The 23,682-nt window shown below is 52.9% G+C and overlaps 2 protein-coding genes across 6 annotated transcripts; both read left to right on the forward strand.

The window, feature by feature from the left end:
- Positions 1-1,336: 1,336 nt before the first annotated feature.
- SEMA4C (semaphorin 4C) lies at positions 1,337-11,364 on the forward strand. 5 transcript variants are annotated; one of them, XM_017672749.3, is made up of 15 exons: positions 1,337-1,611; positions 4,081-4,226; positions 5,586-5,734; positions 6,083-6,145; positions 6,332-6,430; positions 6,526-6,622; positions 6,746-6,862; positions 6,974-7,125; positions 7,209-7,384; positions 7,698-7,842; positions 7,931-8,153; positions 8,280-8,392; positions 9,270-9,427; positions 9,517-9,587; positions 9,706-11,364. In XM_017672749.3, the coding sequence occupies exons 2-15, from the start codon at positions 4,118-4,120 to the stop codon at positions 10,533-10,535; spliced, it is 2,502 nt and encodes an 833-aa protein (XP_017528238.1). In that variant the 5' UTR covers positions 1,337-1,611; positions 4,081-4,117; the 3' UTR covers positions 10,536-11,364. The 5 variants fall into 5 exon arrangements, with proteins under 5 accessions (XP_017528238.1, XP_017528225.1, XP_017528231.1 ...); XM_017672736.3 differs by lacking the exon at positions 1,337-1,611 and adding an exon at positions 1,713-2,092 and having other exon boundaries at positions 4,078-4,226; XM_017672742.3 differs by lacking the exon at positions 1,337-1,611 and adding an exon at positions 1,713-2,092.
- A 1,330-nt stretch (positions 11,365-12,694) lies between these two features.
- On the forward strand, positions 12,695-22,349 carry ANKRD39 (ankyrin repeat domain 39). Its single transcript, XM_017672778.3, has 4 exons — positions 12,695-12,858; positions 16,565-16,668; positions 18,444-18,647; positions 21,994-22,349. The coding sequence occupies exons 1-4, from the start codon at positions 12,759-12,761 to the stop codon at positions 22,135-22,137; spliced, it is 552 nt and encodes a 183-aa protein (XP_017528267.2). The 5' UTR covers positions 12,695-12,758; the 3' UTR covers positions 22,138-22,349.
- The last annotated feature ends 1,333 nt before the right edge of the window (positions 22,350-23,682 follow it).

Consider the following 23,682-nt stretch of genomic DNA (forward strand, 5'->3'; position numbering starts at 1 on the left):
ACAGCCTTGTTTTCAAGGAGCAGATGGGAAGGAAAGGGCTCTGGAGTCTTAGCACAAACGGAGAAGTCTGCCAATGAGGAACGGAAGACTGTCATTGCCAGTGAAACCAAACCACCTTTTGAAACTTCCCATCTGGTCATCTTGCAGGTAGAGCCAGGAGCTCAAGTCTCTGCCTGGCCTCATACCTAGAGGGTAGGGGTGATGGGTAGGGCTGGAGTGGAGGTGAGACACAAAGGTGTGGAAAAACAGCAGGAAATGGAGTGTTCCGAGCCTAAAAGCTGTCAGGATACACTGATAGTGGAAAGAGACTGGGGCATCACATGACCTGATTAGCATTCTGACCCTGCTAATTATCTGTGTGACTTCAAGCAGGTTGCTTAGTTTCTGAGACTCGTTTTATCTATAAAATGGGAGAAACAATACCTACTTTTTTAAAGGGTGGTCATAAGGGTAGAGTGATAAAATGTACGTGAAGGCAGGTTGCAAAGTCTAAAGCAAGGAACAAATGTGAAGAGTATCTGCGTATCAGAGGCACTTAAATAGACATAGGGTCTAACCTGGACCAAGGTCACACTTCCTCAGTCAGCTGAAGCAAAGAGCCTCCCCTGCCCACCCCCATGCTGTTAACTGGCTGGTGCCCTATCTCCAGCATCTCCAAGGCCACAGCTTGCTTTCTAGTGGAAAGGAGCTAGGAAATGGGGCTTTGGCCAGCCCGCGGGAGAAGGGGCCTTTATGTGGACCAGCAAAGGCCCAATTGTTACTGAATTCAAATGGGCTGCTTTTCCCAATTATCTCCACTACTCTCTGGTCTCCACTTCTCAGACGCCAAGTTTTAATCCAGAACAAAAGCTCCTGTCAGGACTGATTTATAATCCAGATCTGCTGATGGGACTCTAAGTGTTTCTCCCCTCCAGGACTGCACTGGCTTTAAGTTACCAGGGAAGCCTTAGAGCCTAAGAGTGTCTTAACCTATGCCCTTCGTCCCTAGCCAGGAGGTGGCACCTGTCTCCAGGTGCCAGTGGGACAGCTTCCCTGGGGTTTATTTGTCTACCTGCCCAGCTCAGAGGACCAGCTGGCAAGGCAGACACCCCAGCACTGCCAAGGCCAGAGTTATTACTTCCAGGAGCGGCAGTGGGCAGAGGCTGGCAGTCCTGAAGGTGGCAGTTCTTCTCCAGAGAGGCTCTGCTCAGCCCCTTTCATCTGAACATGAGGGCTCCTGGCACTTGTTATTCAGCCTTCCAGCGGCATCAGGAGTCATTTCCTGGGGGTAGGCTCTGCGCAAGAGGAGCAGAGGGAGCTGGGCAAGGAGTGCCAATCAGGTCCCTCTGCCCAGAGCGAAACAGGGCAGACTGTCTCCGGAGCCTAGGGGGTCCTCCTGGCCGGTAAGGTCGTCCAGTCTGGTGGACTGACTGGCCAGTGGGTGTTGGGGCCAAAAGACAGACCACTCTGGTCTGCCCCGGAGAGAAGCCCCTGTGTCCCTTGCACCTCTCCCTCGGATACTCGCCTTGAGCTGGCTCTCCTGTCCATAGCGTGGGGAGCCCCTCAGCCCCATTCCCGAGCCTGGCCGTCTAGCCCGCGATTGGCCTTGGGGGACACTTCGGGAAAGACCGGGTGAGTTCAATTCCCCCAAGGCAATGCCCAGTTCCTTCCTCGCCCCACCTCCCAGTGCTGTGGCGCAGACCGCGACTCGGACGCGAGGGATGCCCGGGCTCGGGGAGGGCCGGGGGTCTGTGCCCCCCGGCGGAAGAGCGGGGAGGCCGGCGGGTCGCAGCGGTCGCAACCCCCTCCTGGGCGGGCCTTCGCGTCCCGCCCCGGCCTCCGCTCGACCCCCCCCCCCACCGCCTGACGTCAGGGGGAGGGGGCGGAGAGCGGCGGCGGCGGTGGAGAAAGAGCCGGCGCCCGCCGCGGTGGCGCGGGGAGCCCGAGCCCAGGGGCGCCAAGCCGAGCCGGGACCGAGGGGCGGTGGCAGAGAGGCAGCGGACCAAGGCGGGCGGGCGGGTGCGCGCAGGCGGGCGGCGGCGCAGGCTGGGGCGGACGGTGATCCAAGCCGAACGCGAGGGCGGCGCCCAGGGATTCAATCCGCGAAGAAGAGGTGAGTGAGGCGAGGGCTGCGCGGGGCCGGAGCCCAGGGCTCGGGGATCGTCGCTTTGTCCCCGATTTGGGTCGGGGCTGCCGCACACGCGAGGGACAGTCTAGGGGCGCAGGGAGGAGCAGTGGCTGAGACAGCTGTCCGCCCCAGACCCTTCCTGCACCCCCCGCAGACTGCTTCGCGGGGTCTCGGGAGTGGGGCGAGCGGTGCTCGCAGCCTTAGGGTCCGGAAGCGCGGACTGGTCAGGGGGAGCGAGGCTAAGGAGAGTGGGGGGTCCTCCGTGCTGTCCGGCCCGCGGCCGGGATCCTCTCCAAGTCCCCGAGTTGCCCCCGGCTCCCCACCCGCGTCGGAAAGTTTGGGGCGGGCTTGGACTGAAGCCGATGTTGTGGGATCGGATTTCCCTGCTGCGGTCCCCCGCCCGCCGCTCTGGGGAGGCGGGGTGTCCTGGAAAGCCAGGCTCCCAGCCCAAGCCGGGCCGCGCAGTCGCGGGTTGGAGCGCCGTTCACGGCCAGCCGCTCGGGGTGGGCAAGGGTGGGGAGCGCACCGCCCGGCCCCGCACGCCTCCAGACCCCACCCCGGGGCTGCCGGTTTCCCCGCCTTGGGAAGGGCCGGGGTTGGGGGCACGGTTGGGTGGGCAGATCCTGGGAGCGCGCCACGGGGTCCGTCCCGAGCCTGGAATAAGGGGCTGAGGGAGGGCTGGGGTGAGGGGGCCGACGACTGTGGGTGAGCGTATCCCCAGCCCCCCGCCCTTCCCGCGCCGGGGTACTGATCCGACAGGGGGCGTCCGCAGGCCAGGCTCCGCCACGCTCCTGGTGCCGCCGCTTTGTTTGCATTCAAATCCCCGGAGCTGGGGGGAGGGGAGAACCTGGGGGGGAACCAGGGACCGGGTCTTGGCGGGGACCCTTTGTTTTGGGGTGAGCAGGTCCCCAGCTTCTGTGTCTCTGCGCCCGTCATTGGAAGGCTGGTGCAGTGGAAGTTAATCCAGATGGCCTGCCGGCCGGGGTCCCAACACCACAATTCCTGAGCTGGGACGTCTGCCAGACTCCTGGGGAGCGCATCAGGCGCCGGCCCCCGCAGCCGGGGAGAGACCCCTCTCGCGCCCTTCACTCGCTCCTGCCTTCTCCCCGGCCCCCGCCTGAGAGCGTGGCGGGGAGATCCCGGGAGGAGCCCAGAGCCGGCTCTGTGGTCCGCCGCCACTCAGCCCAAGGGCTGGTGGCTCCTAGGAGGTTGTGCGTGGAGGACAGGATGAGGCCCTGGCCATTTCCACGCCCATCCCACCCACTTCCTGCCTCCCTTCTTGGGCAACAAAGGGGTTTCTGGAAGCTGGGCCCCTTTGCTCCCGGCCCCACTTCAGCCCTGCTGATGTGGAACGGGCTTTGGGCCCTGCCAGGCCATTGTCTGCGCTGGGGGAGGGAAGAGGCTAGGACCGGGACCCCCAGCACACGGGCCGCACCCAGCCCCGCCTTGGGGGGACTTTTCCATTGCCCACGTCACCACATGCCCCCTCTCCCTAAGCAGGGGTTTGCCTCCCAGAGTCAGGTCTTGGGGCTGACTGGAGCCCCAGCAGGGACAGGCTCTGTTTCCAGAGGTTATTCTTAAGAATTCCTCGAATCCATCAGGCCTGAGGGTAGGGGAGGAGGGCTCCCCGTTTTATTTTCTTAAACAACTTCCTGTTGAGAAGAGGGGGTGGGGGAGGGTCTTGGAGGAGGCCAGAGACAGCCTATTGGAGTGCCCATTCCTCTAGCTGACCCAGTTCCTCCCCAGCAAGGAGACCCCATGGTTCTCTGGAAGCTGTGGGTGCTGAGGCCAGGTGTGGGAGGTCAGTAGGGCTCTGCTCAGAGGAAGGGGCCAGGGAGGAACCCAGGAGGCTCTTGGGGAGAGGCCTGACCAGGTCTTCTGTCCTGTCAGCATCTCCTGCCGAGGGCTGGTGTGGGCCCCCTTCCGGTCTGCTTTCTCTGCCTGAGACTCTGACCCTTTCTTTTCCCCAGCAGGGCAGCTGGCCTGGAGCTTAGAGCCACGGCGTGTGCCATGGCCCCACACTGGGCTGTCTGGCTGCTGGCAGTGGGGCTGTGGGGCCTGGGCATTGGGGCTGAGGTGTGGTGGAACCTGGTGCCCCGGAAAACAGTATCCTCTGGGGGTGAGTACCTGAAGTTGTGGAGAGAAAGACCTGTGTGGGGAGCAGGAGTCTGGGAGGGACTGCTGGGGGACAAGGGGTGCTAAAGAATCACTCCTTGCACTGTGCCAGTTTTATTCTGCTGTTGGGTTCAAGGCTCACCCATGTTATGTGACACACCCTTCTTAGAAATGTACGGAATGGCCCCAGGGACCTACAGTCCAGATTAGGACCTATGGTGTCCACCTTCAGATACCTAGGACCAGGCTGGCCTGGCCCTGCTGTATCTGCATCGGTCTCCTGGTGCTTGACCTCTTGAATTATTGTTAGTCCTGGTGTTAGCCCTGAGCCCAATCTCTTACACACACACACACACACACACACACACACACACACACACACACACAAGCTGATGTGGGGGATGTGGAGCTGACAGCCCTTTTTGCGTGCACTCCCACCTCTGTGAGGAGGTGATGTCAGGTGTTTGTATCATCTGTACTCTGGGGACCTAGGATGAGCTCACCTCCCACAGGCCCCACACCGGTACTAATGAAGACCTCCCTTGCCAGCCTGTATCTGGGCCCATCTTTGGCTCCAAAGACTAAGGCTGGTGTAGGGGGACACCGAGGACAGGTTGGTGGCTGTTTGGGGGCTGACCTAGGAGTCCTGTGACTATGAATGTCATAGTGCCCTACTGCCCTGCATAGCAAATAGCAGCAAGGCTTCCCAGCCTGAGGTTTCAGTGCTTATCTCTGATCCCTTGCCTCTGGTTTCACCTGGCCTTCCTCCCTGACTTTGTCTCCTGTCATCCCTGCTCATCCCAGTGGCCAGCTGTGCTTGTATCCCTGGCAACCTGGATTTGGGTATGCTGGAAAAAGGGGTTTCCTAAGACAAGAAGTGCTCACACCTTCTGAATGTCCTGCCCAGCTGGATCGGGGGCTGCGTCCTGGCTGCATCCTGATGTGGGCAGCAGGCAGCAGAGCAAAGAAGGAAGCAGCTGCCCAGCTCTGCAGCCGGAGGTGCCGCTAACCCTGAGAGTGAGAGCGTCAGTCTTATGGCTTCCTCTGGCCGGAAGCTGTGGCTGAGATATCCTTCCTACCTCCTCACCAGCCCAGATTTGCCTCCTCCCAGGCTGGGAAAGGCCTTGGAGGCCTGGGTGGAGCTGTCAGAGCCAAAAGGCTATTCAGAAAATTTACATCAGAAAATGCCCTTTACTTTCAGTCAGGGGGCTTGGCTGCCAACTGCTTCTGGGGCACTGGCTATAAAGTGGGAAGCGGGTAACTAGGCCTAGGAGACCATGGTCTGCAGAAGGCTGGGGTGAGTCTGGTGTCCCACGAAGGCCGGCCCACCCACAGCCCAGCTCCTCCCACCTTGTCCCTGCAGAGCTGGCCACAGTGGTGCGGCGGTTCTCCCAAACGGGCATCCAGGACTTCCTGACACTGACCCTGACTGAGCAGACCGGGCTTCTGTATGTGGGGGCCCGGGAGGCCCTGTTTGCCTTCAGTGCGGAGACTCTGGAGCTGCAAGGAGTGGTGAGAGGTGGGGGCACGGGAGGCACATGGGTGGGGGAGGCAGGCCCAGAAGGGCTTTACTAGGCCAGGCTGTCCCCTCAGCCCGCTGCCTCTGCCCTCTTCTCCTGCCCTGTGGAAATCTCACTGGGTCTCCAAGCCTCCCCCACACCCCCAGACAGTACTGTGCTGCATCCCCCTCATCTGCAGCATTTAACTGAGTTCTGCGCTGGGCCATTTGGGGCTTCTCTTAACTCCTAGGGAACAGGGACCCTGCATTCTCACTTGGCATCCCCATGGTGCTCCCACAGGCCATGCTTGTGGCATGTGCTCTGTATATGCCTGTGACAATGTGCCCCTTCCTGTCCCCAGATCTCATGGGAGGCACCAGCTGAGAAAAAGGCCGAGTGTATCCAGAAAGGGAAAAGTAACCAGGTGCGTGCTGGGGACGCTGCCAGGAAGGCCAGTATCCCAGGTACATCCCACGGGCCGGGTCTCATGGCTCACATCCTCTCTCCCACGCTCCCCTTGTCCCAGTGCTGATCTGGGTCCCGTTCTTTGTCCTTGGGTCCCTATGGCCCCTGCCCTCACAACATTAACTGGATGCCTTTCTCTCCCCAGACGGAATGTTTCAACTTCATCCGTTTCCTGCAGCCATACAATATGTCCCACCTGTACGTTTGTGGTACCTATGCCTTTCAGCCCAAGTGCGCCTACATTGTGAGTGTTGTCTGCCATTCTCAGCCCCCTTCCTAGCCCTTCCCTGGGCTTTGGGCCTGGCTGCCTCTCATTTCATTGTCTCTTCCCTGCCCCAGAACATGTTCACCTTCACTTTGGAGCGCGGAGAGTTTGAGGATGGGAAGGGGAAGTGTCCCTACGACCCAGCTAAGGGCCACACAGGCCTCCTTGTGGGTGAGTGGCTGCCCCTACTGTAGGCTGACAGAGTCCCCCAAGACTTGCTCCCACTCTGGGGCTGTGTGACCTAAGGGTATCTCAACCTCCCTTCTGGCCTAGCTGACCCTCTGTCTCCCATAGATGGTGAGTTGTACTCAGCCACGCTCAACAACTTCCTGGGCACAGAGCCTGTTATCCTACGTAACATGGGGCCTCACCACTCCATGAAGACAGAGTACCTGGCCTTCTGGCTCAATGGTGAGCCCTGAGTTGCTGGCGAGGGGACTGAGGGCGATGTGGGTTAGAGACACTGTGAGGGCCCCAAGACCCCCCTCTCCCCCGATGCTAATTCCATTCCTCTTCCCATAGAACCTCATTTTGTCGGCTCTGCCTACATCCCGGAGAGCGTGGGGAGCTTCACGGGAGACGATGACAAGGTCTACTTCTTCTTCAGCGAGCGAGCTGTGGAGTACAACTGTTACACAGAGCAGGTGGTGGCTCGCGTAGCCCGCGTCTGCAAGGTACAAAATCCCGCGGTGGTGAGCCCTGGGAGCCGCACTGGCCTGGCAGGGCTGACCAGCGGTGTCTCCTTGCCATCTGCCAGGGAGACGTGGGAGGCGCGCGGACCCTGCAGAGGAAGTGGACCACCTTCTTGAAGGCATGGCTGGTGTGCTCTGCCCCAGACTGGCAGCTCTACTTCAACCAACTGCAGGCGCTGCACACCCTGCAGGACACCTCTTGGCCCAACACCACCTTCTTTGGGGTTTTTCGGGCACGATGGTGAGTTGGCCAGGAATCCTTAGGGATGGGGAGGAGCAAGTTTGCAGATTGTGGATGTTTTATAGGTGCAAGCCTCTGGGGGAAGTCCAGGTGGTCAGTTGTCCAGAAGCCAGGGAAGGTGTTGGGCATGTGCCCCTTTTCAAAGTAGCCAGTGAGAGGTGGGCGATATCCTGCCCTGGTAACACTTAAGAGCTGCCGTTACAGTGTGTGCCCATGCCCACTTTATACTGGGCTCTGCCTTCCTACGATATTCTGAGCTGGGGTAAAGTAGGCACCTGGCCTGACCCTGGGGGTCCTTCCCTTGCTGTGACAGGGGTGATGTGGACCTGTCGGCAGTCTGCGAGTACCAACTGGAAGAGATCCAGAAGGTGTTCGAGGGTCCCTACAAGGAATACCGTGAACAAGCCCAGAAGTGGGGCCGCTATACCGACCCAGTACCCAGCCCACGGCCTGGCTCGGTGAGTTCTCTGGGCAGCATGTGCTCCTGCCCACGGCTCTGGGGCCATGGCCCCCAGGCTGACAGCTCTCCCCTGCCCCCATCCCCAGTGCATCAACAACTGGCACCGCCGCCATGGCTATACCAGTTCCCTGGAGCTGCCTGACAACACCCTCAACTTCATCAAGAAGCACCCGCTGATGGAGGAGCAGGTGAGGCCTCGGTGGGGCCGGCCCCTGCTTGTGAAGAAGGACACCAACTTCACCCACCTGGTAGCTGACCGGGTTACGGGGCTTGACAGAGCCACCTACACAGTGCTGTTCATTGGCACAGGTAGGCACGTGGGGGTGTGGGCGTGGCTGCTGTTGGCCGGGGGAAGGCCTGCACGCTTGGGGAGGGAGAAGTGGAGACGCCCTCGTGCCCCCTGGCTCACACCTGCCCTCCCCTAAACCCCCACAGGAGGTGGCTGGCTGCTCAAGGCTGTGAGCCTGGGGCCCTGGATCCACCTAATTGAAGAGCTGCAGGTTTTTGACCAGGAGCCCCTGGAAAGCCTGGTCCTGTCCCAGAGCAAGGTAGGGATCAGGCCTTGCCCACTACCATCCCTGCACCTTCTCGAGTCTTCAGCTGAGCCAGTGCAGGAGTGAGCACCAGGAAGTAAGGTCGAGGGAGTAAGATGCTAACGGAATCCATGCCCACCAGTGTTATATAAAACCTGGTCCCTGTGGGGCTGCATTCCCAGAACTGGGCCTTGGCAGCTTTCTTCAGACCCCTCAGGGTTGTGCTGCGCCTCTGCCCCATATAGGCTCTTCTCTGGTGTGATGCCAGTGGCAGACTCTCCAGCTGCTTGTTCAGGACACCCTCATGTCAGGTTTCCCTCAGTGCCCAGGGCCCTGGCTCTGCCACTTCCCTGTAGTGCCCCTTGCACCTTACCCTCACGAGGCACTCTCTTCCCGCCTGTCTGTGGCACCCTGAACTCTCAGGTGCTGATCTTTTACCAACTACTGCGGCCCGAACTGTTCCCAGAACATAGAAAAATGGCAGAAAGAAAGTCTGTGGTTAAAGAAGCACATAGCTTGGCAATACCCATTCAAACAGGGAAACACCTCACACTGTGCTGGTGCTCTTGTGAGGCTGATGCACCCCCATGGACATGTGTACTCTATGTACTGTTCTGGGGCTGTGTGCACGTGTATACGTGTGCTGACACTTGGCCTGTGGGTCTGCAGCTCCTATTGAATAAGGTCATGTCTGTAGGGTGCTTAGGATTGTAGTAAGACCTCCGTGTGTTCTCCAGCCCTTAGGTTCCATCGTTGGGACTTGCACACTGCCGTCTTCTACCTTTTGGCACCTTTTGCCCTTGTGCCTCCAGTCCTGACCCTGCAGTGCCAAGCACCCCTGAGTGCTGGCCTGGCCTGGCTGACGCTCCCTCCTTCATCGGTTCTCTTGCAGAAGCTGCTGTTCGCGGGCTCCCACTCTCAGTTGATTCAGCTGCCCCTGGCCGACTGCTTGAAGTACCGCTCCTGTGCAGACTGTATCCTCGCTCGGGACCCCTACTGCGCTTGGAGCGTCAACACGAGCCGCTGTGTGGCCGTGGGCAGCCACTCTGGGTGAGTGGGGCTCTGTGCACCCTGAGACCTGGAGGGAGGACAAGGGTGGCTGGAGCCAGGATGCTGACGGGCCCTGCTTCCCCAACCAGATCCCTGCTGATCCAGCATGTGATGGTCTCAGACACCTCGGGCATTTGTAACCTCCGTGGCAATAAGAAAGGTGAGCTGCTTTGTCTCCCCTCCCAGTGGGATGGGCCGCGGGCCAGAGTTGGTGTGTATGCCTCTCCCCTTGGCCCTGGGTTTGCTGCACTAACTCTCTGCTCTCTCTGCCACTGCAGTCAGGCTCACGCCCAAAAACATCACAGTGGTGGCGGGCACAGACCTGGTGCTGCCCTGCCGCCTGTCCTCCAACCTCGCCCACGCCCGCTGGACTTTTGGGGGCCAGGACCTGCCTGCAGAACAGCCTGGCTCCTTCCTCTACGATGCCCGACTGCAGGCCCTGGTGGTGATGGCCGCCCAGCCCCGCCACGCCGGGGCCTATCACTGCTTTTCCGAGGAGCAAGGGGCACGGCTGGCTGCTGAAGGCTACCTGGTGGCTGTGGTGGCAGGCCCGTCAGTGACCCTGGAGGCCCGGGCACCCCTGGAAAACCTGGGGCTGGTGTGGCTGGCCGTGGTGGCCCTGGGGGCTGTGTGCCTGGTCTTGCTGCTGCTTGTTCTGTCACTGCGCCGGCGGCTGCGGGAGGAGCTGGAGAAAGGTGCCAAGGCAGCGGAGAGGACCCTGGTGTACCCGTTGGAGCTGCCCAAGGAGCCCAGCAGTCCCCCCTTCCGACCTGGCCCTGAGACAGATGAGAAACTGTGGGATCCTGTTGGCTACTATTACTCGGATGGCTCCCTCAAGATTGTGCCTGGACACGCCCGGTGCCAGCCCGGGGGAGGGCCCCCTTCTCCGCCTCCTGGGATCCCTGGCCAGCCCCTGCCCTCTCCCACTCGGCTGCACCTGGGGGGTGGGAGGAACTCGAATGCCAACGGCTATGTGCGCTTACAGCTAGGAGGCGACGACCGGGGAGGGCTTGGGCACCCCCTGCCTGAGCTCGCTGACGAACTGAGGCGCAAACTGCAGCAGCGCCAGCCGCTGCCGGACTCCAACCCCGAGGAGTCCTCAGTATGAGGGCCGCGCCCACCTCAGCGTGGGAGACTCAGCCCATCCATTTGCACAGGCACCACCTACCTCAGGGACGAGTGGGGCGCCCCCGCCCAGCACTGCCGGCACAAGCACTGCCGCTTGGTGTGGCTCACCAGGGCACCGGCCTCGCAGAAGGCATCATCCTCTCTGTGAGGGGCTGGGAATTGCCAACACGCGGGACCCCAGCAGCCGAAGCTTTTCAAGGCAGAAGTTGGAGATGTGGGTGTGTTTGTATATATACGCGTGTGTATGTGCGTGTGTTGCACGTGTGTTTTGTTGGGTGTGTGTGACATAGTCTTGTTTCTGTCAAATCTTCCCTTGGCCTGGGATCCTGATGAGTCATTGGAGCTATGAAGGGGAAGGGGTCGTATGACTTTGCTTCTCCTATCCCCCACCTGTCCCCAGCGTGGGGGCAGATGTACATATGGGGTGGGCTGGGCAGGGTGCTGTGCCCCTTGGCGGGAGTGCAGGGCTCTGGAGTGGGCCTCTCCTGCTCCTAGGGCTGTGAATGTTTTCAGGGTGGGGGGAGGGAGATGGCGCCTCCTGTGTGTTTGGGGGAAGGCTGGGTGGGGCATCCCGCGTGGCCCTGGGGTTCAGTGGTATTTTATACTTGTCCTCCCTTACAGGGCTGGGAAAGGTTATGAGGGGGGAGGGGTAGGGGAAGGGAGAGGGTGGGCATGCTGTGGGTATGGCATACCCTCTCCCAGCCCTAGGAGGAGGGCTCCTAACAGTGTAACTTATTGTGTCCCCACGTATTTATTTGTTGTAAATATTGAGTATTTTTATATTGACAAATAAAATGGAGAAAATGAAATTGGTACCGTGATGGGGATATTATGGGGAGAAACTTCTGGACCCAGGGAGGGGAGGTTCCCTGTGGAGTGAGTGGGGCTGGAATGGCCCCACTTACTGTCCCGGGCAGCTGCCCCTGCTCCGGTTCCTGCCTCCCTGTGCCCGTCTCTGGAGCGGGGACAGCCCGGGCTCCAGTGCTTTCCCACAGTGGTAGCCACGGAGCTGGGAACCAGACCAGGGCCACAGCCCCTTGGGAGCCAGCCTTGGCTTCTGGCCAGAGGAAGAAGTCAGTGCATTGGGAGTCAAAGCAGGAGAGGAGGAGGGGCCTGTCTTTCCAGAACTGGGGAGAAGGGGAAGTGGGAGTGAAGGGCTGCGGAAAGGGAACTTCTAGAAGCAGCTCTAGGTTGTATAGACTGGCTTGAGTGAGGACAGGGCTCACAGATGGTTTAGGGGAAGAAATGTTACTTTCAGCCCCCTGCCCTGAAGGAATGTTGGTCTTAACGTGCTTCAGCTACCGTGGCATGGGGCATGGAACTTTCCCCACTGCCACCCAGTGTGTACCAAGCCACTGTCCTAAGTAGTAGTATAGGGCCTAGAGACTTGTAAGAAAAACGGGACCCCGCCTGGGTTCTATAATTCATGCCCACAGATAGAGGCAGTCAAGTGAAATGTCCTCTACCCTTCACTGGTCTGGGGGCTGTGCAGTGGCTGAACAGGCCGCGGCCCTTGGTGTCCTCAGCTGGAGAGGGCTGCCATCTGCTGACGGGTATGCTAGCTTCCTGCACGATCAGTAAACATCAGCGCAGAGAGTGTTTTGATACATGAAGATCGATTTCGTGAACTAGGCGCCCACCGTGGGGTTGGAGGTTGGGCACAAGGCCCTGTCCCGGCTTTTGGGGCTTGGTTGCTCCAAGCGGGAAGACAAGTTGTCGCCACCTGCCTGCCACGGGCTTTCATGAAATGGGCAGGAGGGGCGTGAGGAGGGAGGGTGTGGGAAGGCCTTTTGCGCAGTCGCTGCGCGGCCGCCGTGAGATCTTTCTGGGCCTGAGTGGTGCGCTAGCCCATCCCTGCCCGGCATGCCCGGTGGACGAGGAGGACCTGGAGGGCTGGGTTCTGGCGAGCGTCCCCTAGATGCTCCGGATCAGGCCTGCCCGCCTCGTCCCCAACCCTACCAGGCCACGGACCCGGGAGTCGGGTCCCTGTGGCCCGCTCGGCGCGCCCAGGCCCTGCGCTTAGCCAAGGACGCCCTCTCGCGGCCACGTCGCAGCAAGGCACAGCGCAGCAAACTCCGCCCCGCCACCCCGATTGGCTCACGAACCAACGCCCAGACGCCCTACTGGCCAGCCCCGCGCGGTCGCCGGCCGGCGACTGGTCAGACCCGCGCCTGACTAAGCCGCCCGCCCCGGCCTGGTCGGAATGGCGGCTTCGCGGCCCTGCGCCGAACGCCCGTCCTGCGCCCACGCCAGCGCGGCGCCCGGCGTGCAGCAGACGCTAGACGAGATGGACTTCGAGAGGGGTGAGGCCCGGGAGGTGGTGGGGCTCCGGCGTTTGACGGGGAGATGGCCGCAGGCCAGGCCCGGCCCGGCCGGGGAGGGCGGCGGCGGGCTGGCAGCTCCCGCTTCGGTGAGAGCCCGCCGGGGCCCCGAGCTCGGCCTTTAGAAGGTAGCCCCGCGTGCGGGTTGGGAAATATAGGGCTGGTTTCGTAACCTCCCCAGTCGGGCCGCCGGGCCGGCTCCTCACCTGAAGCGACCCCCGGGAGACGCATGCCTGCTCAGGTGTCTGCGGGCGGGCAGACGGGAAGCAAGACCTGCAGACGGGGACGCGCCGCTCCGAGCCCCGGTGTGTTGGGCCCGTGTGCTTTAAATGTGCCAAAGATGGCCTTCGAGACGGGTGATGTTATCCCAACCTATGGGCCTCAGACTACGCAGAGATTAATTATGTTGTCAGTCCGGAACCGAGTAAAACAGAAAAACAAGTCCGCTCCTCTCGGGACCCTGAGTATCCTCTCTGCACCCATAACGCTATCATTGGTTTTTTGGTAGATGCGACAGCTTTACATGCATTCCCACTTAATAAGAAGTGGCTCAGGCATCTGCTCACTCTCTTCATCTCCTACTGCCATTCTCTGAGCAACTGAAGGAGTTCCCACACGGGCCTTACTGCTTTCACTCTTGCTCACCTACAAGGTTTTCCACTTTATACACAGAAGCCGGAGTAACACTTTGAAAGTATTAAATCAGTAATCTTAATGCCTTTTGCATAAATCCAAATTCCCTTCATGGCCTACAAAACTCTGTGTAATGGATCTCTGCCTGATATTCCCTGCCCTCGTTTCATTTCTCATCCTTTTCTTCCCCCAATCACTGTGCTTCAACCACACTGGTCTCCTTTTGCTTTCTCAAAAACACAAGATCTCTTCCTGACTTAAGGCCAATTGTACTTGCTGTCCCATTGCTTAGAATGAACGTCCTGCAACCATCAGACTAGCTAATGCTTTTCCTTCTAGTCTCAGCTCAGATATCACCTCTTCAGAGAGACCCACCCTGAACACACAGTGGTTCTCAACTGGGGGCAGTTCTGCGGGGTGAAGGTTTTTGGCAACGTCTAGAAACATTTTCCATTGCTGGAACTGGGAGGGTGCCATTGATGTCTTGTAGGTAGAGATCAGGGACACTGCATAGATACTACAATGCTCAGGACAACTTTCCATAACAAAGAATCATCTGGCCCAAAACCTCAGTTGTGCTGCTGTTGAGAAACAAACCTTGCCTTATCCAAAGTAGGGTCCTTTTCCCTTCAGGTTACTCTGATATATCACTTCACTTTGATCAAAGCAGTTTTTTCAATCTGACATTATTTTGTTTGTTTCTCATTTATTATCTATTTCCCACACATGGAAAAGATCCTTACCTATTTTGTTGTGTGGACTTTTTTTTTTCTTCAAATAGTATCTTCTCTCTGGGTTCATTTAACTTTTTCCTTAAGCATACACCTCATATCTTAACAGTTTTTCCAGTGAGCATGCATGCGTGAGCAAGAACGCGTGTGCGCACGCGCCACACACACACACACACACACACACACAACATGGTAGCTTAACTAGGTATAAAATTCTAGGCTGACAGTTATTTCCGCCCCCCTCAATCATTTGGAGGTATTATTGCTTTATCTTCTTATATCTGCCACTGCTGATAGGAATTCTGATAATCTGATTGTTATTCTTCAGTGGGTAATGATCTTTCCTTTTTGGTAACTGTTAAGTGTCCTCTTTATTTATTTACTTATTTATTTTAGTGAAGCAGAGTAAAAGTTTTATTTAAAGTTACTTAAAGAGAGAGTAAGTGCAGCAGCCTCAGAGAGGAGAGGCGCCCCTGAAAGGTTGGAGAGAGAAAGTTTAAGATTAAAAGATTACACACTTACAAAGTGCGGGTGACCTCAAAGACAGGAGCCCCTCTTTTTGATATTTGGTCGTTTGACCATGCTAGATTTGTTCTTATTAATCCTCAAGATTTAATGTGTTTTTTTTGTTTGAGAACTCATGGTTGTCTGCTTCAGAATGATTCTCTCATGTTCTCTCTTCAAACATTGCCTTTCTCCAATCCAGTTTCTCTCTGTTTTTATGTTTTTTGAAACTGCGGAGATTAGACATACGTTGATACATTGCCTTTCTTCCATGTTTCTTTGCCTTTTTAAATATTTTTCTCTTTAGCATTCTGCATTCTGGGTGATTTCCAAACTACTAATTTTCTATGCAGCTGGGTCTGCAGTACTGTTCAACCATATATTGCTGTTGTTTTATTTCAGTGATTCTTTTTAATGGATTGACTTTTGTTTCAGATCTGTCTATCCTTTTTTCCCCTACTGTTCTGTTATGAACATATTAAATGTCGTTGTAAAGTCTTTTAGATTGTGCTATCATGGCTTGCACATTTTGAAGCATGCACTTTCCCATTTGCTATATTTGCTGACTTCCTGGCAAGGCAGTGGGTTGCTTCTTTGTTTTGCAATTTTTAATCTTTGAGCCCACCATGGGGGTTCTCTTGTAAGATGCTCTTTGCTGGCTTGTGGCGGAATCCTCATAGGATTTTTCAGAAGTTACCTCTGCCTGTCCTTATAGGGTTCACTTGTCTGGGTCAGTTTTTATGTCCAGATCATGACAGATTCTGAGACTGGGATTTTGCTTCCTAAGAGTAATGTAGACACATATGGGTCCCACACCTTGCAAGTTGCGTAGGTTAGTATATCTGATTTTTTAGGATTTTTCTGTGCTTGCTGTCTTCTCACACCTATTCAAATGGTGCCTTTTCTCATTTCCTTTAGGTTTCTGTCGCCTTTTAGGATAGACTATAAAATAATAAATATCACCTTTTTAGAGATGCCATCCCTGACCACAGCTTGTGCCCCTTCTCTGTTTTTAGTTTTCTTTACTGCATTTAGCACCACCTGGCTTACTTCATTTTTTTTTCTTGTCTGTTTTAATTAAAATGTAACCTCCATAAGACCAGAACTGGGGGTGGGGATGGGGGGGCATATTTTATTCTTGGCTGACCTGTAGTGCCCAGAACAATGCCAGGTACACACTAAGTGTTCAGTAAATATGTGATGAATAAATGAGGTGCCTGGGCATGGCAATTTGCTCCCTGCTGCTCTTTAGGGCAGGAGAGTGGAGCTATCCCAGTCCCAGTTCAGCCACAACATGACACCACTCCCAGCTTTGTGCACAGAGGCTTGCTCTAATGTTCCAGCTCCCTGCCATGCACAGGACCTGCAGTCTTTTCTCCAGATTCTGCTCAGGCATTCAAGCTACAGCCCCTGAGATGTGAGGACTCTTTGGATTCTATAAATTCAGTACCTCATCACCACTTCTGCCATAGTTTTTCACCTTGTTCTGGCACCTGGAAGGGTCTTGTTGCTTTTGGATTTGACTGTATACTCAAACATTGTAAACATTCCTTTATCCAATGTTTGTGTGTTTGAAGTGGGAAAGAAGGAATCTCTATATTGTCTAATCCTGTTGCCCTCCTTAGGGCCCTTGGCTATCTTATTTTCAACTATGTCACCAGCACCTAAGACAGTCTTTGGCACAGAGGAGGTACTCGGTTAATATTTGTTGAGTAAATGAATCCCCATTTTACGGGTGAGAAAGTGGAGGTCAGAAGGTAACGGAAGCACTAACCCCAAGGCGTTCAGCTTTATTCAGGACTTTGGTTGTTTTTCCACAGGTATCTGGTCAGCAGCCCTGAATGGAGACCTGGGCCAAGTGAAATATTTAATCCAGAGGACAGCAGACCCCAGTCAGCCCGACTCAGCTGGCTACACTGCTCTGGTGAGCTGGGAAGGACCACAGGGTCAGAGGACAGAGATGCTCCAGCTCAGGGGTACCTGCTCTGAGGAGGATTGATGTTTGCCCTCTATCGTTACTCTCCCTTTCTTCTCTCTCAGAATGGTTTCTGTTTTAAATATCATGTGATCCTGGGTTTTTTTAATTAGTGTAAGTGCTGTACATCAACTATTGAATTTCATTTTCATAACAATCCTGTGAGGTAGGAATGATTCTTGTCCCCATTTTCCAGTTGAACAAACTGATGCTAGAAATGAAGGAGCCTCCATACACAAAAGTAAACTCGAAATGGATCAAAGACCTGAATGTAAGTCATGAAACCATAAAACTCTTAGAAGAAAACATAGGCAAAACTCTCTTGAAAATAAATGATGAGCAATTTCTTTATGAACATATCTCCACGGGCAAGGGAAACAAAAGCAAAATGAACAAGTGGGACTATATCAAACTAAAAAGCTTCTGTACAAGAAAGGATACCATCAGTAGAACAAAAAGGCATCCTACAGTATGGGAGAATGTATTAATAAATGACATATTTGATAAGGGGTTGACATCCTAAATATACACACACACCTCAACAAACAAAAAGCAAATAATCCAATTTAAAAATGGGCAAAGGATCTGAACAGACACTTCTCCAAAGAAGAAATTCATATGGCCAACAGGCACATGAAAAGATGCTCCACATCACTAATCATCAGGGAAATGCAAATTAAAACCACAATGAGATATCACCTCACACCAGTCAGGATAGCCACCATCCAAAAGACAAACAACAACAAATGTTGGCGAGGGAGAAAGGGGAACCCTCCTATACTGCTGGTGGGAATGTAAATTAGTTCAACCATGTGGAAAGCAGGATGGAGGTTCCTCAAAAAGCTCAAAATAGAAATACCATTTGACCCAGGAATTTACTCTAAGAATGCAGGAGGCAAAACTGGACAGCTACATGTAAGAGAATGAAACTGGATAAAAAAAAAAAAAAAAAAAAAAAAGAATGCAGGAGCCCAGTTTGAAAAAGACATATGTACCCCTATATTTATCACAGCACTATTTACAATAGCCAAGAAATGGAAGCAATCTAACTGTCCATCAGTACATGAATGGATAAAGATGTGGTACATATACACAATGGAACATTATTCAGCCATAAGAAGAAAACAAATCCTACCATTTGCAACAACATGGATGGAGCTAGAAGGTATTACGCTGCTCAGTGAAATAAGCCAGGCAGACAAGTACCAAATGATTTCACTCATATGTGGAGTATAAGAGCAAAGAAAAAACTGAAGGAACAAAGCAGCAGCAGACTCCAGAACCCAAGAATGGACTAACAGTTACCAAAGGGAAAGGGGTTGGGGAGGTTGGGTGGGAAGGGAAGGATAAGGGGGGGAAAAGGGGCATTACAATTAGCACACATAACGTAGGGGAGGGGGCACGGGGAAGGCAGTATAGCACAGAGAAGAGAAGTAGTGACTCTATAGCATCTTACTATGCTGTTGCACAGTGACTGTAATGGGGTATATGGTGGGGACTTGATAATGGGGGGAATCTGGTAACCACAATGTTGCTTGTGTAATTGTATATTAATGATACCAAAATAATAAAAAATAAAATAAAAAATAAATGAAGGAGCCTTCCCAGGCCACATAGCTTATGGAGGTGGCACCTGAGATGACCAAGTCACTTGCTCTGGAGCTCCACCACCCTTGTTACCTGCCTGGGTTCTGCTGTCTGACCTCAGTCCCTGTTGCCTGCAGCACTATGCCAGCCGCAATGGCCACTACGCCGTATGCCAGTTCCTGCTGGAAAGTGGGGCCAAGTGTGATGCCCAAACGCATGGGGGCGCCACTGCCCTGCACCGGGCCAGCTACTGCGGGCACACTGAGATCGCACGACTTCTGCTTTCTCATGGGTCCAACCCCAGGTTGGTAGATGACGATGGCATGACCAGTCTACATAAGGTATGCCCCCTTTCCCCCTTCAAACACTTGTTTGTCATTATAAAATTATGTTCACTGTAGAAAACGTGGGAACACAGCAAAGCATAAAGTAGAAAATAAAAATAATTTATAATCTCAGTGCTGACCTATCATCACTTTAGGATTAGTGTACAATTTTCCAGCATTCTTCCTGTGCATGTGAATTGAGATTCAATGCACATGTCGTTTCCCTGAGGAAGGCCAAGAGTTCTTTTCTTTGTAACTGGTTCTCTTGAAACTTATACATCCTCTTACCTATCCCTGTAGCTCACTTTCTATAAGATAGCCAGAGTGATCATTTAACTGAACCTTGTCTGACTAGACATACCTACACACAGTCAACAATGGGAGGAGTGAAAAACAAAATACCATGAGAATGGGTTTCCTTTCCACCTCTGACTCCTAGTCCCTCAGTCTTCTACATCACTGTCTTAAAGCATCCACATAGCCAATTTCTTAGTCATTTTTGAGAAGTGGTTTAAGCATATTTATGGCACATATATATATTTATTCCTCTCTTGCCCCACTTGATTTTCTCCCCAAGTGAGAGTCTTAGAAAGCAATTCAGATCATGCCACACCTTAGACTCCTTCAGAGGCTTTTAGCAAGTCCTTAACGTTGGTTTACAAGGCTTCCTGGGATGAGCCACTGCCCACCTCTCCAGTTTGTCTTCTTTTTTTTAAATTAATTTAAACAACCAACACACATTAAGAATACTCTTGAATTGTAGCTTGTGAAATACAATTCTGGATGTGAGTATTAAAATAGAAAATTTTAAGTAGTTGACTGCACGGTTTAATAACAGAGCCTGTGGCCAGTCTTTTTGCTCTCATTAGAAATCTATGCTCACTCTTTCATATTAGAGACATGTGTCTCTAAAGGGGCTCTCCGATTACAGACTACATTCCATTCCCCCCGAGCACACTGGGCCAGGCAGCCAGTGCTCAGCCACAGAAGAAAAGACGCATAGATGGGCATTATTTCCAGGAGAAAGCTTTGGGAATCAGTGTTCTGACTCCAGACACTCTACTCCATTGCCCCAGCTGGTAACATGGAGGCCTAAGGGTTGACAAATCAATCCACAGCAGGCACCCCAACTCCAGAAGGATGGTGTGACAGAAAGGTGCTGGCTTAGGTACAGTGTCCTGGAATGCTGTGTGACAGAGATAAAGTTCTTGTTTTTATTTATTTATATTTTACATCCAGATGTTAATGGTTGTAACATTTTTTTTAATGGATGATGGGAATTGGGGTAACATTTTGTAGTGGTATTTAGATACCAGTTGATACATTTTAAAAAGAGGTAACAGGTTTTGTCTTCTGGTTTTGTTTTTTATCCTGAATGAAATGTCTTATGAAGTCCCATATATAGAATAGTCAAGCCTAGAAGCAGAGAGCAAAATGGTGGTTGCCAGGGGCTAAGGGAGGGGACGTGGGGAATTGCTATTCAACTGGTATAAAGTGTCATTTAGCAAGATGATGGAGTTCTAGAGATCTGCATTGTGTCTGTAGTTTACTATATGTACACTTTAAAATTTGTCAAAAAAGTAGATGTCCTGTTAAGTGTTCTTACCAGAAGAAAAAAAGTTAGTGGGGAAAAAAAGGCCTTTTCAAGGAACAACTTAATTTTTAGGAAGCAAGATGTAAATAATTCATTGTCCGGGGATTTTTGAACATACTACCCTCGTGTGCACTGAGAGGGAAGCACATCGTCCTCCAGTTTATCTTGAGCCCTTGTCCCCTTGTCCCTTACACTCAGGCCTTGCTAATCTTTTTCATTCTTGACCCTACTGTGCTGACACCCCAGGTTCCAAATATATGTCAAGTTGTTTCTCCTGTCTGGATGCCTCTCCTCTCCCATCCTTCATCTGGTTGCTTCTGTCCTTCCTTCTGGGTCTTAGCTTCTACATCACACCCTCGGAGAGCCTTCCTGTTCCTTGGACATGGGCAGTTCACCCAACTAACTGTATGGCCCAGAACAACCTAGACTTGACTTCTAACTTCTCTCCCCCCCAGAAGTTCTGTCTGAGCACTGTCTCCAGCTGGAGACAGCTGGACTTGTTCTTGTTTGCTGTTGGCGCCCCAGCGCTTGGCACAGGTGCTCTGTGAATATATGTTGAGTGAACAACTGGTGTTGTTTTAAGAACCCTGCCAATTGGAGAGGCAGATTACTTATTTCTTAATGGTCTAAACTGGTGTTGCTTGGAAGTTTTACTGCTACAGTTCACATGGGTGTTGAGAGGCAGAACCTGCTGTGGGCCTGGCTGGTGTCACTCCCAGCCTGCAGAATTAGTGGTGCATCTACATACTTTTTTATCTTATTTGGGGGATGCAGATGTGTGAAGATTATGAATTGCTCTACTTTCTTTAAAAAAAATTTTTTTCTTTTTCTTTGCAAACATTGGTATTTTTTTTTTTAATTCATTTGTAATACATCTCACAACTGCTCACAACACACTATTGCCTGAACTGAGGCAACAAAGTTGAGAATTCTGGTAGTTATCAAGGGGACCTGTTAAATGAAGATTTGGATTCAAATTTGAGGTGGTGGCTGCTACTCATTAATTTTGATACCTCCCAAAAGCCCCTATAGTCCACCAATTTGTCTGTTGGGAGAAGTAGAGGATTAGTGGTATAAAATAGTTAAGAATTTAGGCTTTGAGGTCAGACTTACTCGGTTTAGAACCCCCAGGCTGCCACCCCAGCTCTGTGGTCTTGGGCAAGTTATTTAACTTGTATAAGCCTCCGTTTCTTCATCTGTAAAATGGGACTAATGATGGTTCCTACCTCTGATGGTTATTGTGAAAGTTTAGGTAATCCATGTAAATCACTTAGCTCTGTTATTTTCTTTGGAGAGGGTAGGTTAGAAATTGACATCCAGTTTGGGGTCACCCACTTCACAGAGAAGAAAAAGCTGGGTACCTGGGCCCACTTATTTCTCCTCATCAGCAAGTTCCCAGAGGGCACAGCCTGTGCCTGGGGTATCTTGTGCCCATGGTGCCCTACATCCTGTGAGTGATCTGAACATTTGAAAAGATGCTTAGAGATCCAAGGTTCTGTACTTGTTATTGTACACACCTGAGGAAAGAAGAATGGCCACTGAGCAAAGGACGTAAGAAAGACAAACTGAGCCGTCAGAATAACACCTAGTACTCCACCAACTGGCATGCAAGTCATTGGGATTTGGTAGGAATTAGGGGAAATCTACTCAGCCAGCCTGCGTCTCCATTTCCACAAGACCTTTTTCAGGACCAGGAGAGCCCTGGAAGTGGAATAAGGAAGAGCATGGCCCTGGGGCATGGCTTTTATTCAGCCTCTCTCTCCCCAGGCTGCTGAGAAGGGTCATGTGGACATCTGCTCCCTCCTGTTGCAACACTGCCCCGCCCTGAAGGCCATCAGGGATCGGAAGGCAAGATTAGCATGCGACCTGCTGCCAAGCAACAGTGACCTGCAGGACCTGCTGGCAGGGTGAGCTGCTTGCCTGGCTTTAGTGCATCTCCACATCAACAGGTTTTCCTAAGGGGAGGAGAAGCAGTTCATCTCCATATCAGTGGCTAATTACCTCGGTGACCAGAGAGCTTATCTGAACCTGAGAGGTTGGAGCGGGTGTTTTGCTTGCTTCTGCCCTAGCAGGAGACAGCCCCCTAGACCAGTTTGTAAGCAATAAACGGGTTTTGAACTTTATTTCTCTCTGACTTGATTTCGGTTTCAGCTAGGTATTTTGCCCTGGCAGAGTTAACGCCATTTAACATTTTTTTCTTTTGATTGTTTCACAGTTGTTGTTTGTGTATCTGGATACTGATCCTGGGTTTTTTTGTAATTTTTTTCTTTCATACTGTCATTTGTCTCTGTTGGTGTCTATTCATGAAATTGGTAGGCAATAACTATTAAAATTTAAATGAGCAGGGCCAGTGATTTGATTTCTCTCTAGCTTCCTAAAGAAATATTCATCCCCGTATACAAAGATGTTTATTTACAGAGGGTTTACAGTAAAGATGTGCAGTGGAACATGGGCTATAATGTAAAAAGGAGGGGAGATAACCTAAGTGCTCCCAACAGGGGTCTGGTTAAATTCTGGGATGCATATCACTGGAGTGCAGTGTACGCTCATGTGGATGGCATGCTGAGTCGGGATCACAGTGTGATGCCTCTTAAAGCATGTCTATAGAAATGTGTACACACAAAAAATATACAAGGAAAAAGTTGGGAAGATATGTATTGAACTGGTGTCACTTCCCTAGGCCACTCTGGCAAGAGTGTTTTGTCAAGGTGGTCTCGAGCTTTATTTGTTAGATGTGGGGGTTTTTTTACAAGGAGTAATATTCTAAGTCAGAATTGTAAATAACAGTTTGTTGCAAGTGGAAGAAAGTAGTTGACTGCTGAGAATTTCAGTTGATGCAAAATGCCCTTGTCCTTGAATGCTAAAGCCGTTTTGGAGTCAGTGGCAGACAGTGGAGTCTAGAGCTAAAGTCTGACCTTTTCTTGTCTGTTTACCCTCACTCTAGTCTAGGTTACTCTTTCCTTCCTCACAACCAAAGGCAAGAAATCCCCTTTGACAAAAATACCCAGAAACATAAGGACTGAGTTTCTTTAAAAAGCTCAGGTCTCCCCAAGTCTCAAAACTTGGAAATACTTAACTGGGAAGCCAACTGTGGGTGGGGCCACTTGCAGCCCATTGGGGCCTGGGGCTGCCCTGGACTCACGGTTCTCCCTCCCTCTCATTCTGTCATCTCTGCTCCTGTTGCTCAGATTCTGGAGTCTTATTAGCTATCAGCTTTCCTTTCAAAGGTCAAGGCAGAGTTCAAGGCATAGCTGGGGGGAAGGGCATGCTTGGTATTTTTAGGGAGAATTTTGAGGAAGTTTGGGTTGTTTTGTGACTGGATTAATGTTTAATGTTCCGTACTTGGACCTGGAATGGATCTCGGCCTCACCTTCCCTGTGGAAAGGCATGCTCCGGGCCGGGAGAGCGCCTGGTGAGGACCAGGCAAGGACTTCTGGGAGGCGTGGACACCGGCAG

Source organism: Manis javanica, chromosome 1, assembly GCF_040802235.1.
Source record: "Manis javanica isolate MJ-LG chromosome 1, MJ_LKY, whole genome shotgun sequence".
Taxonomy (NCBI): Eukaryota; Metazoa; Chordata; class Mammalia; order Pholidota; family Manidae; genus Manis; species Manis javanica.

Bases quoted from the DNA above. Each gene is read 5' to 3' on its own strand.
- SEMA4C (XM_017672749.3), top strand. From the start codon at position 4,118: ATGGCCCCACACTGGGCTGTCTGGCTGCTGGCAGTGGGGCTGTGGGGC. The intron at 7,126-7,208 runs GTACAAAATCCC...GCCATCTGCCAG, and splicing joins GCGTAGCCCGCGTCTGCAAG to GGAGACGTGGGAGGCGCGCG. The intron at 7,843-7,930 runs GTGAGTTCTCTG...CCCCATCCCCAG, and splicing joins CCAGCCCACGGCCTGGCTCG to TGCATCAACAACTGGCACCG.
- ANKRD39 (XM_017672778.3), top strand. From the start codon at position 12,759: ATGGCGGCTTCGCGGCCCTGCGCCGAACGCCCGTCCTGCGCCCACGCC. The intron at 12,859-16,564 runs GTGAGGCCCGGG...GTTTTTCCACAG, and splicing joins CGAGATGGACTTCGAGAGGG to GTATCTGGTCAGCAGCCCTG. The intron at 18,648-21,993 runs GTATGCCCCCTT...CTCTCTCCCCAG, and splicing joins GCATGACCAGTCTACATAAG to GCTGCTGAGAAGGGTCATGT.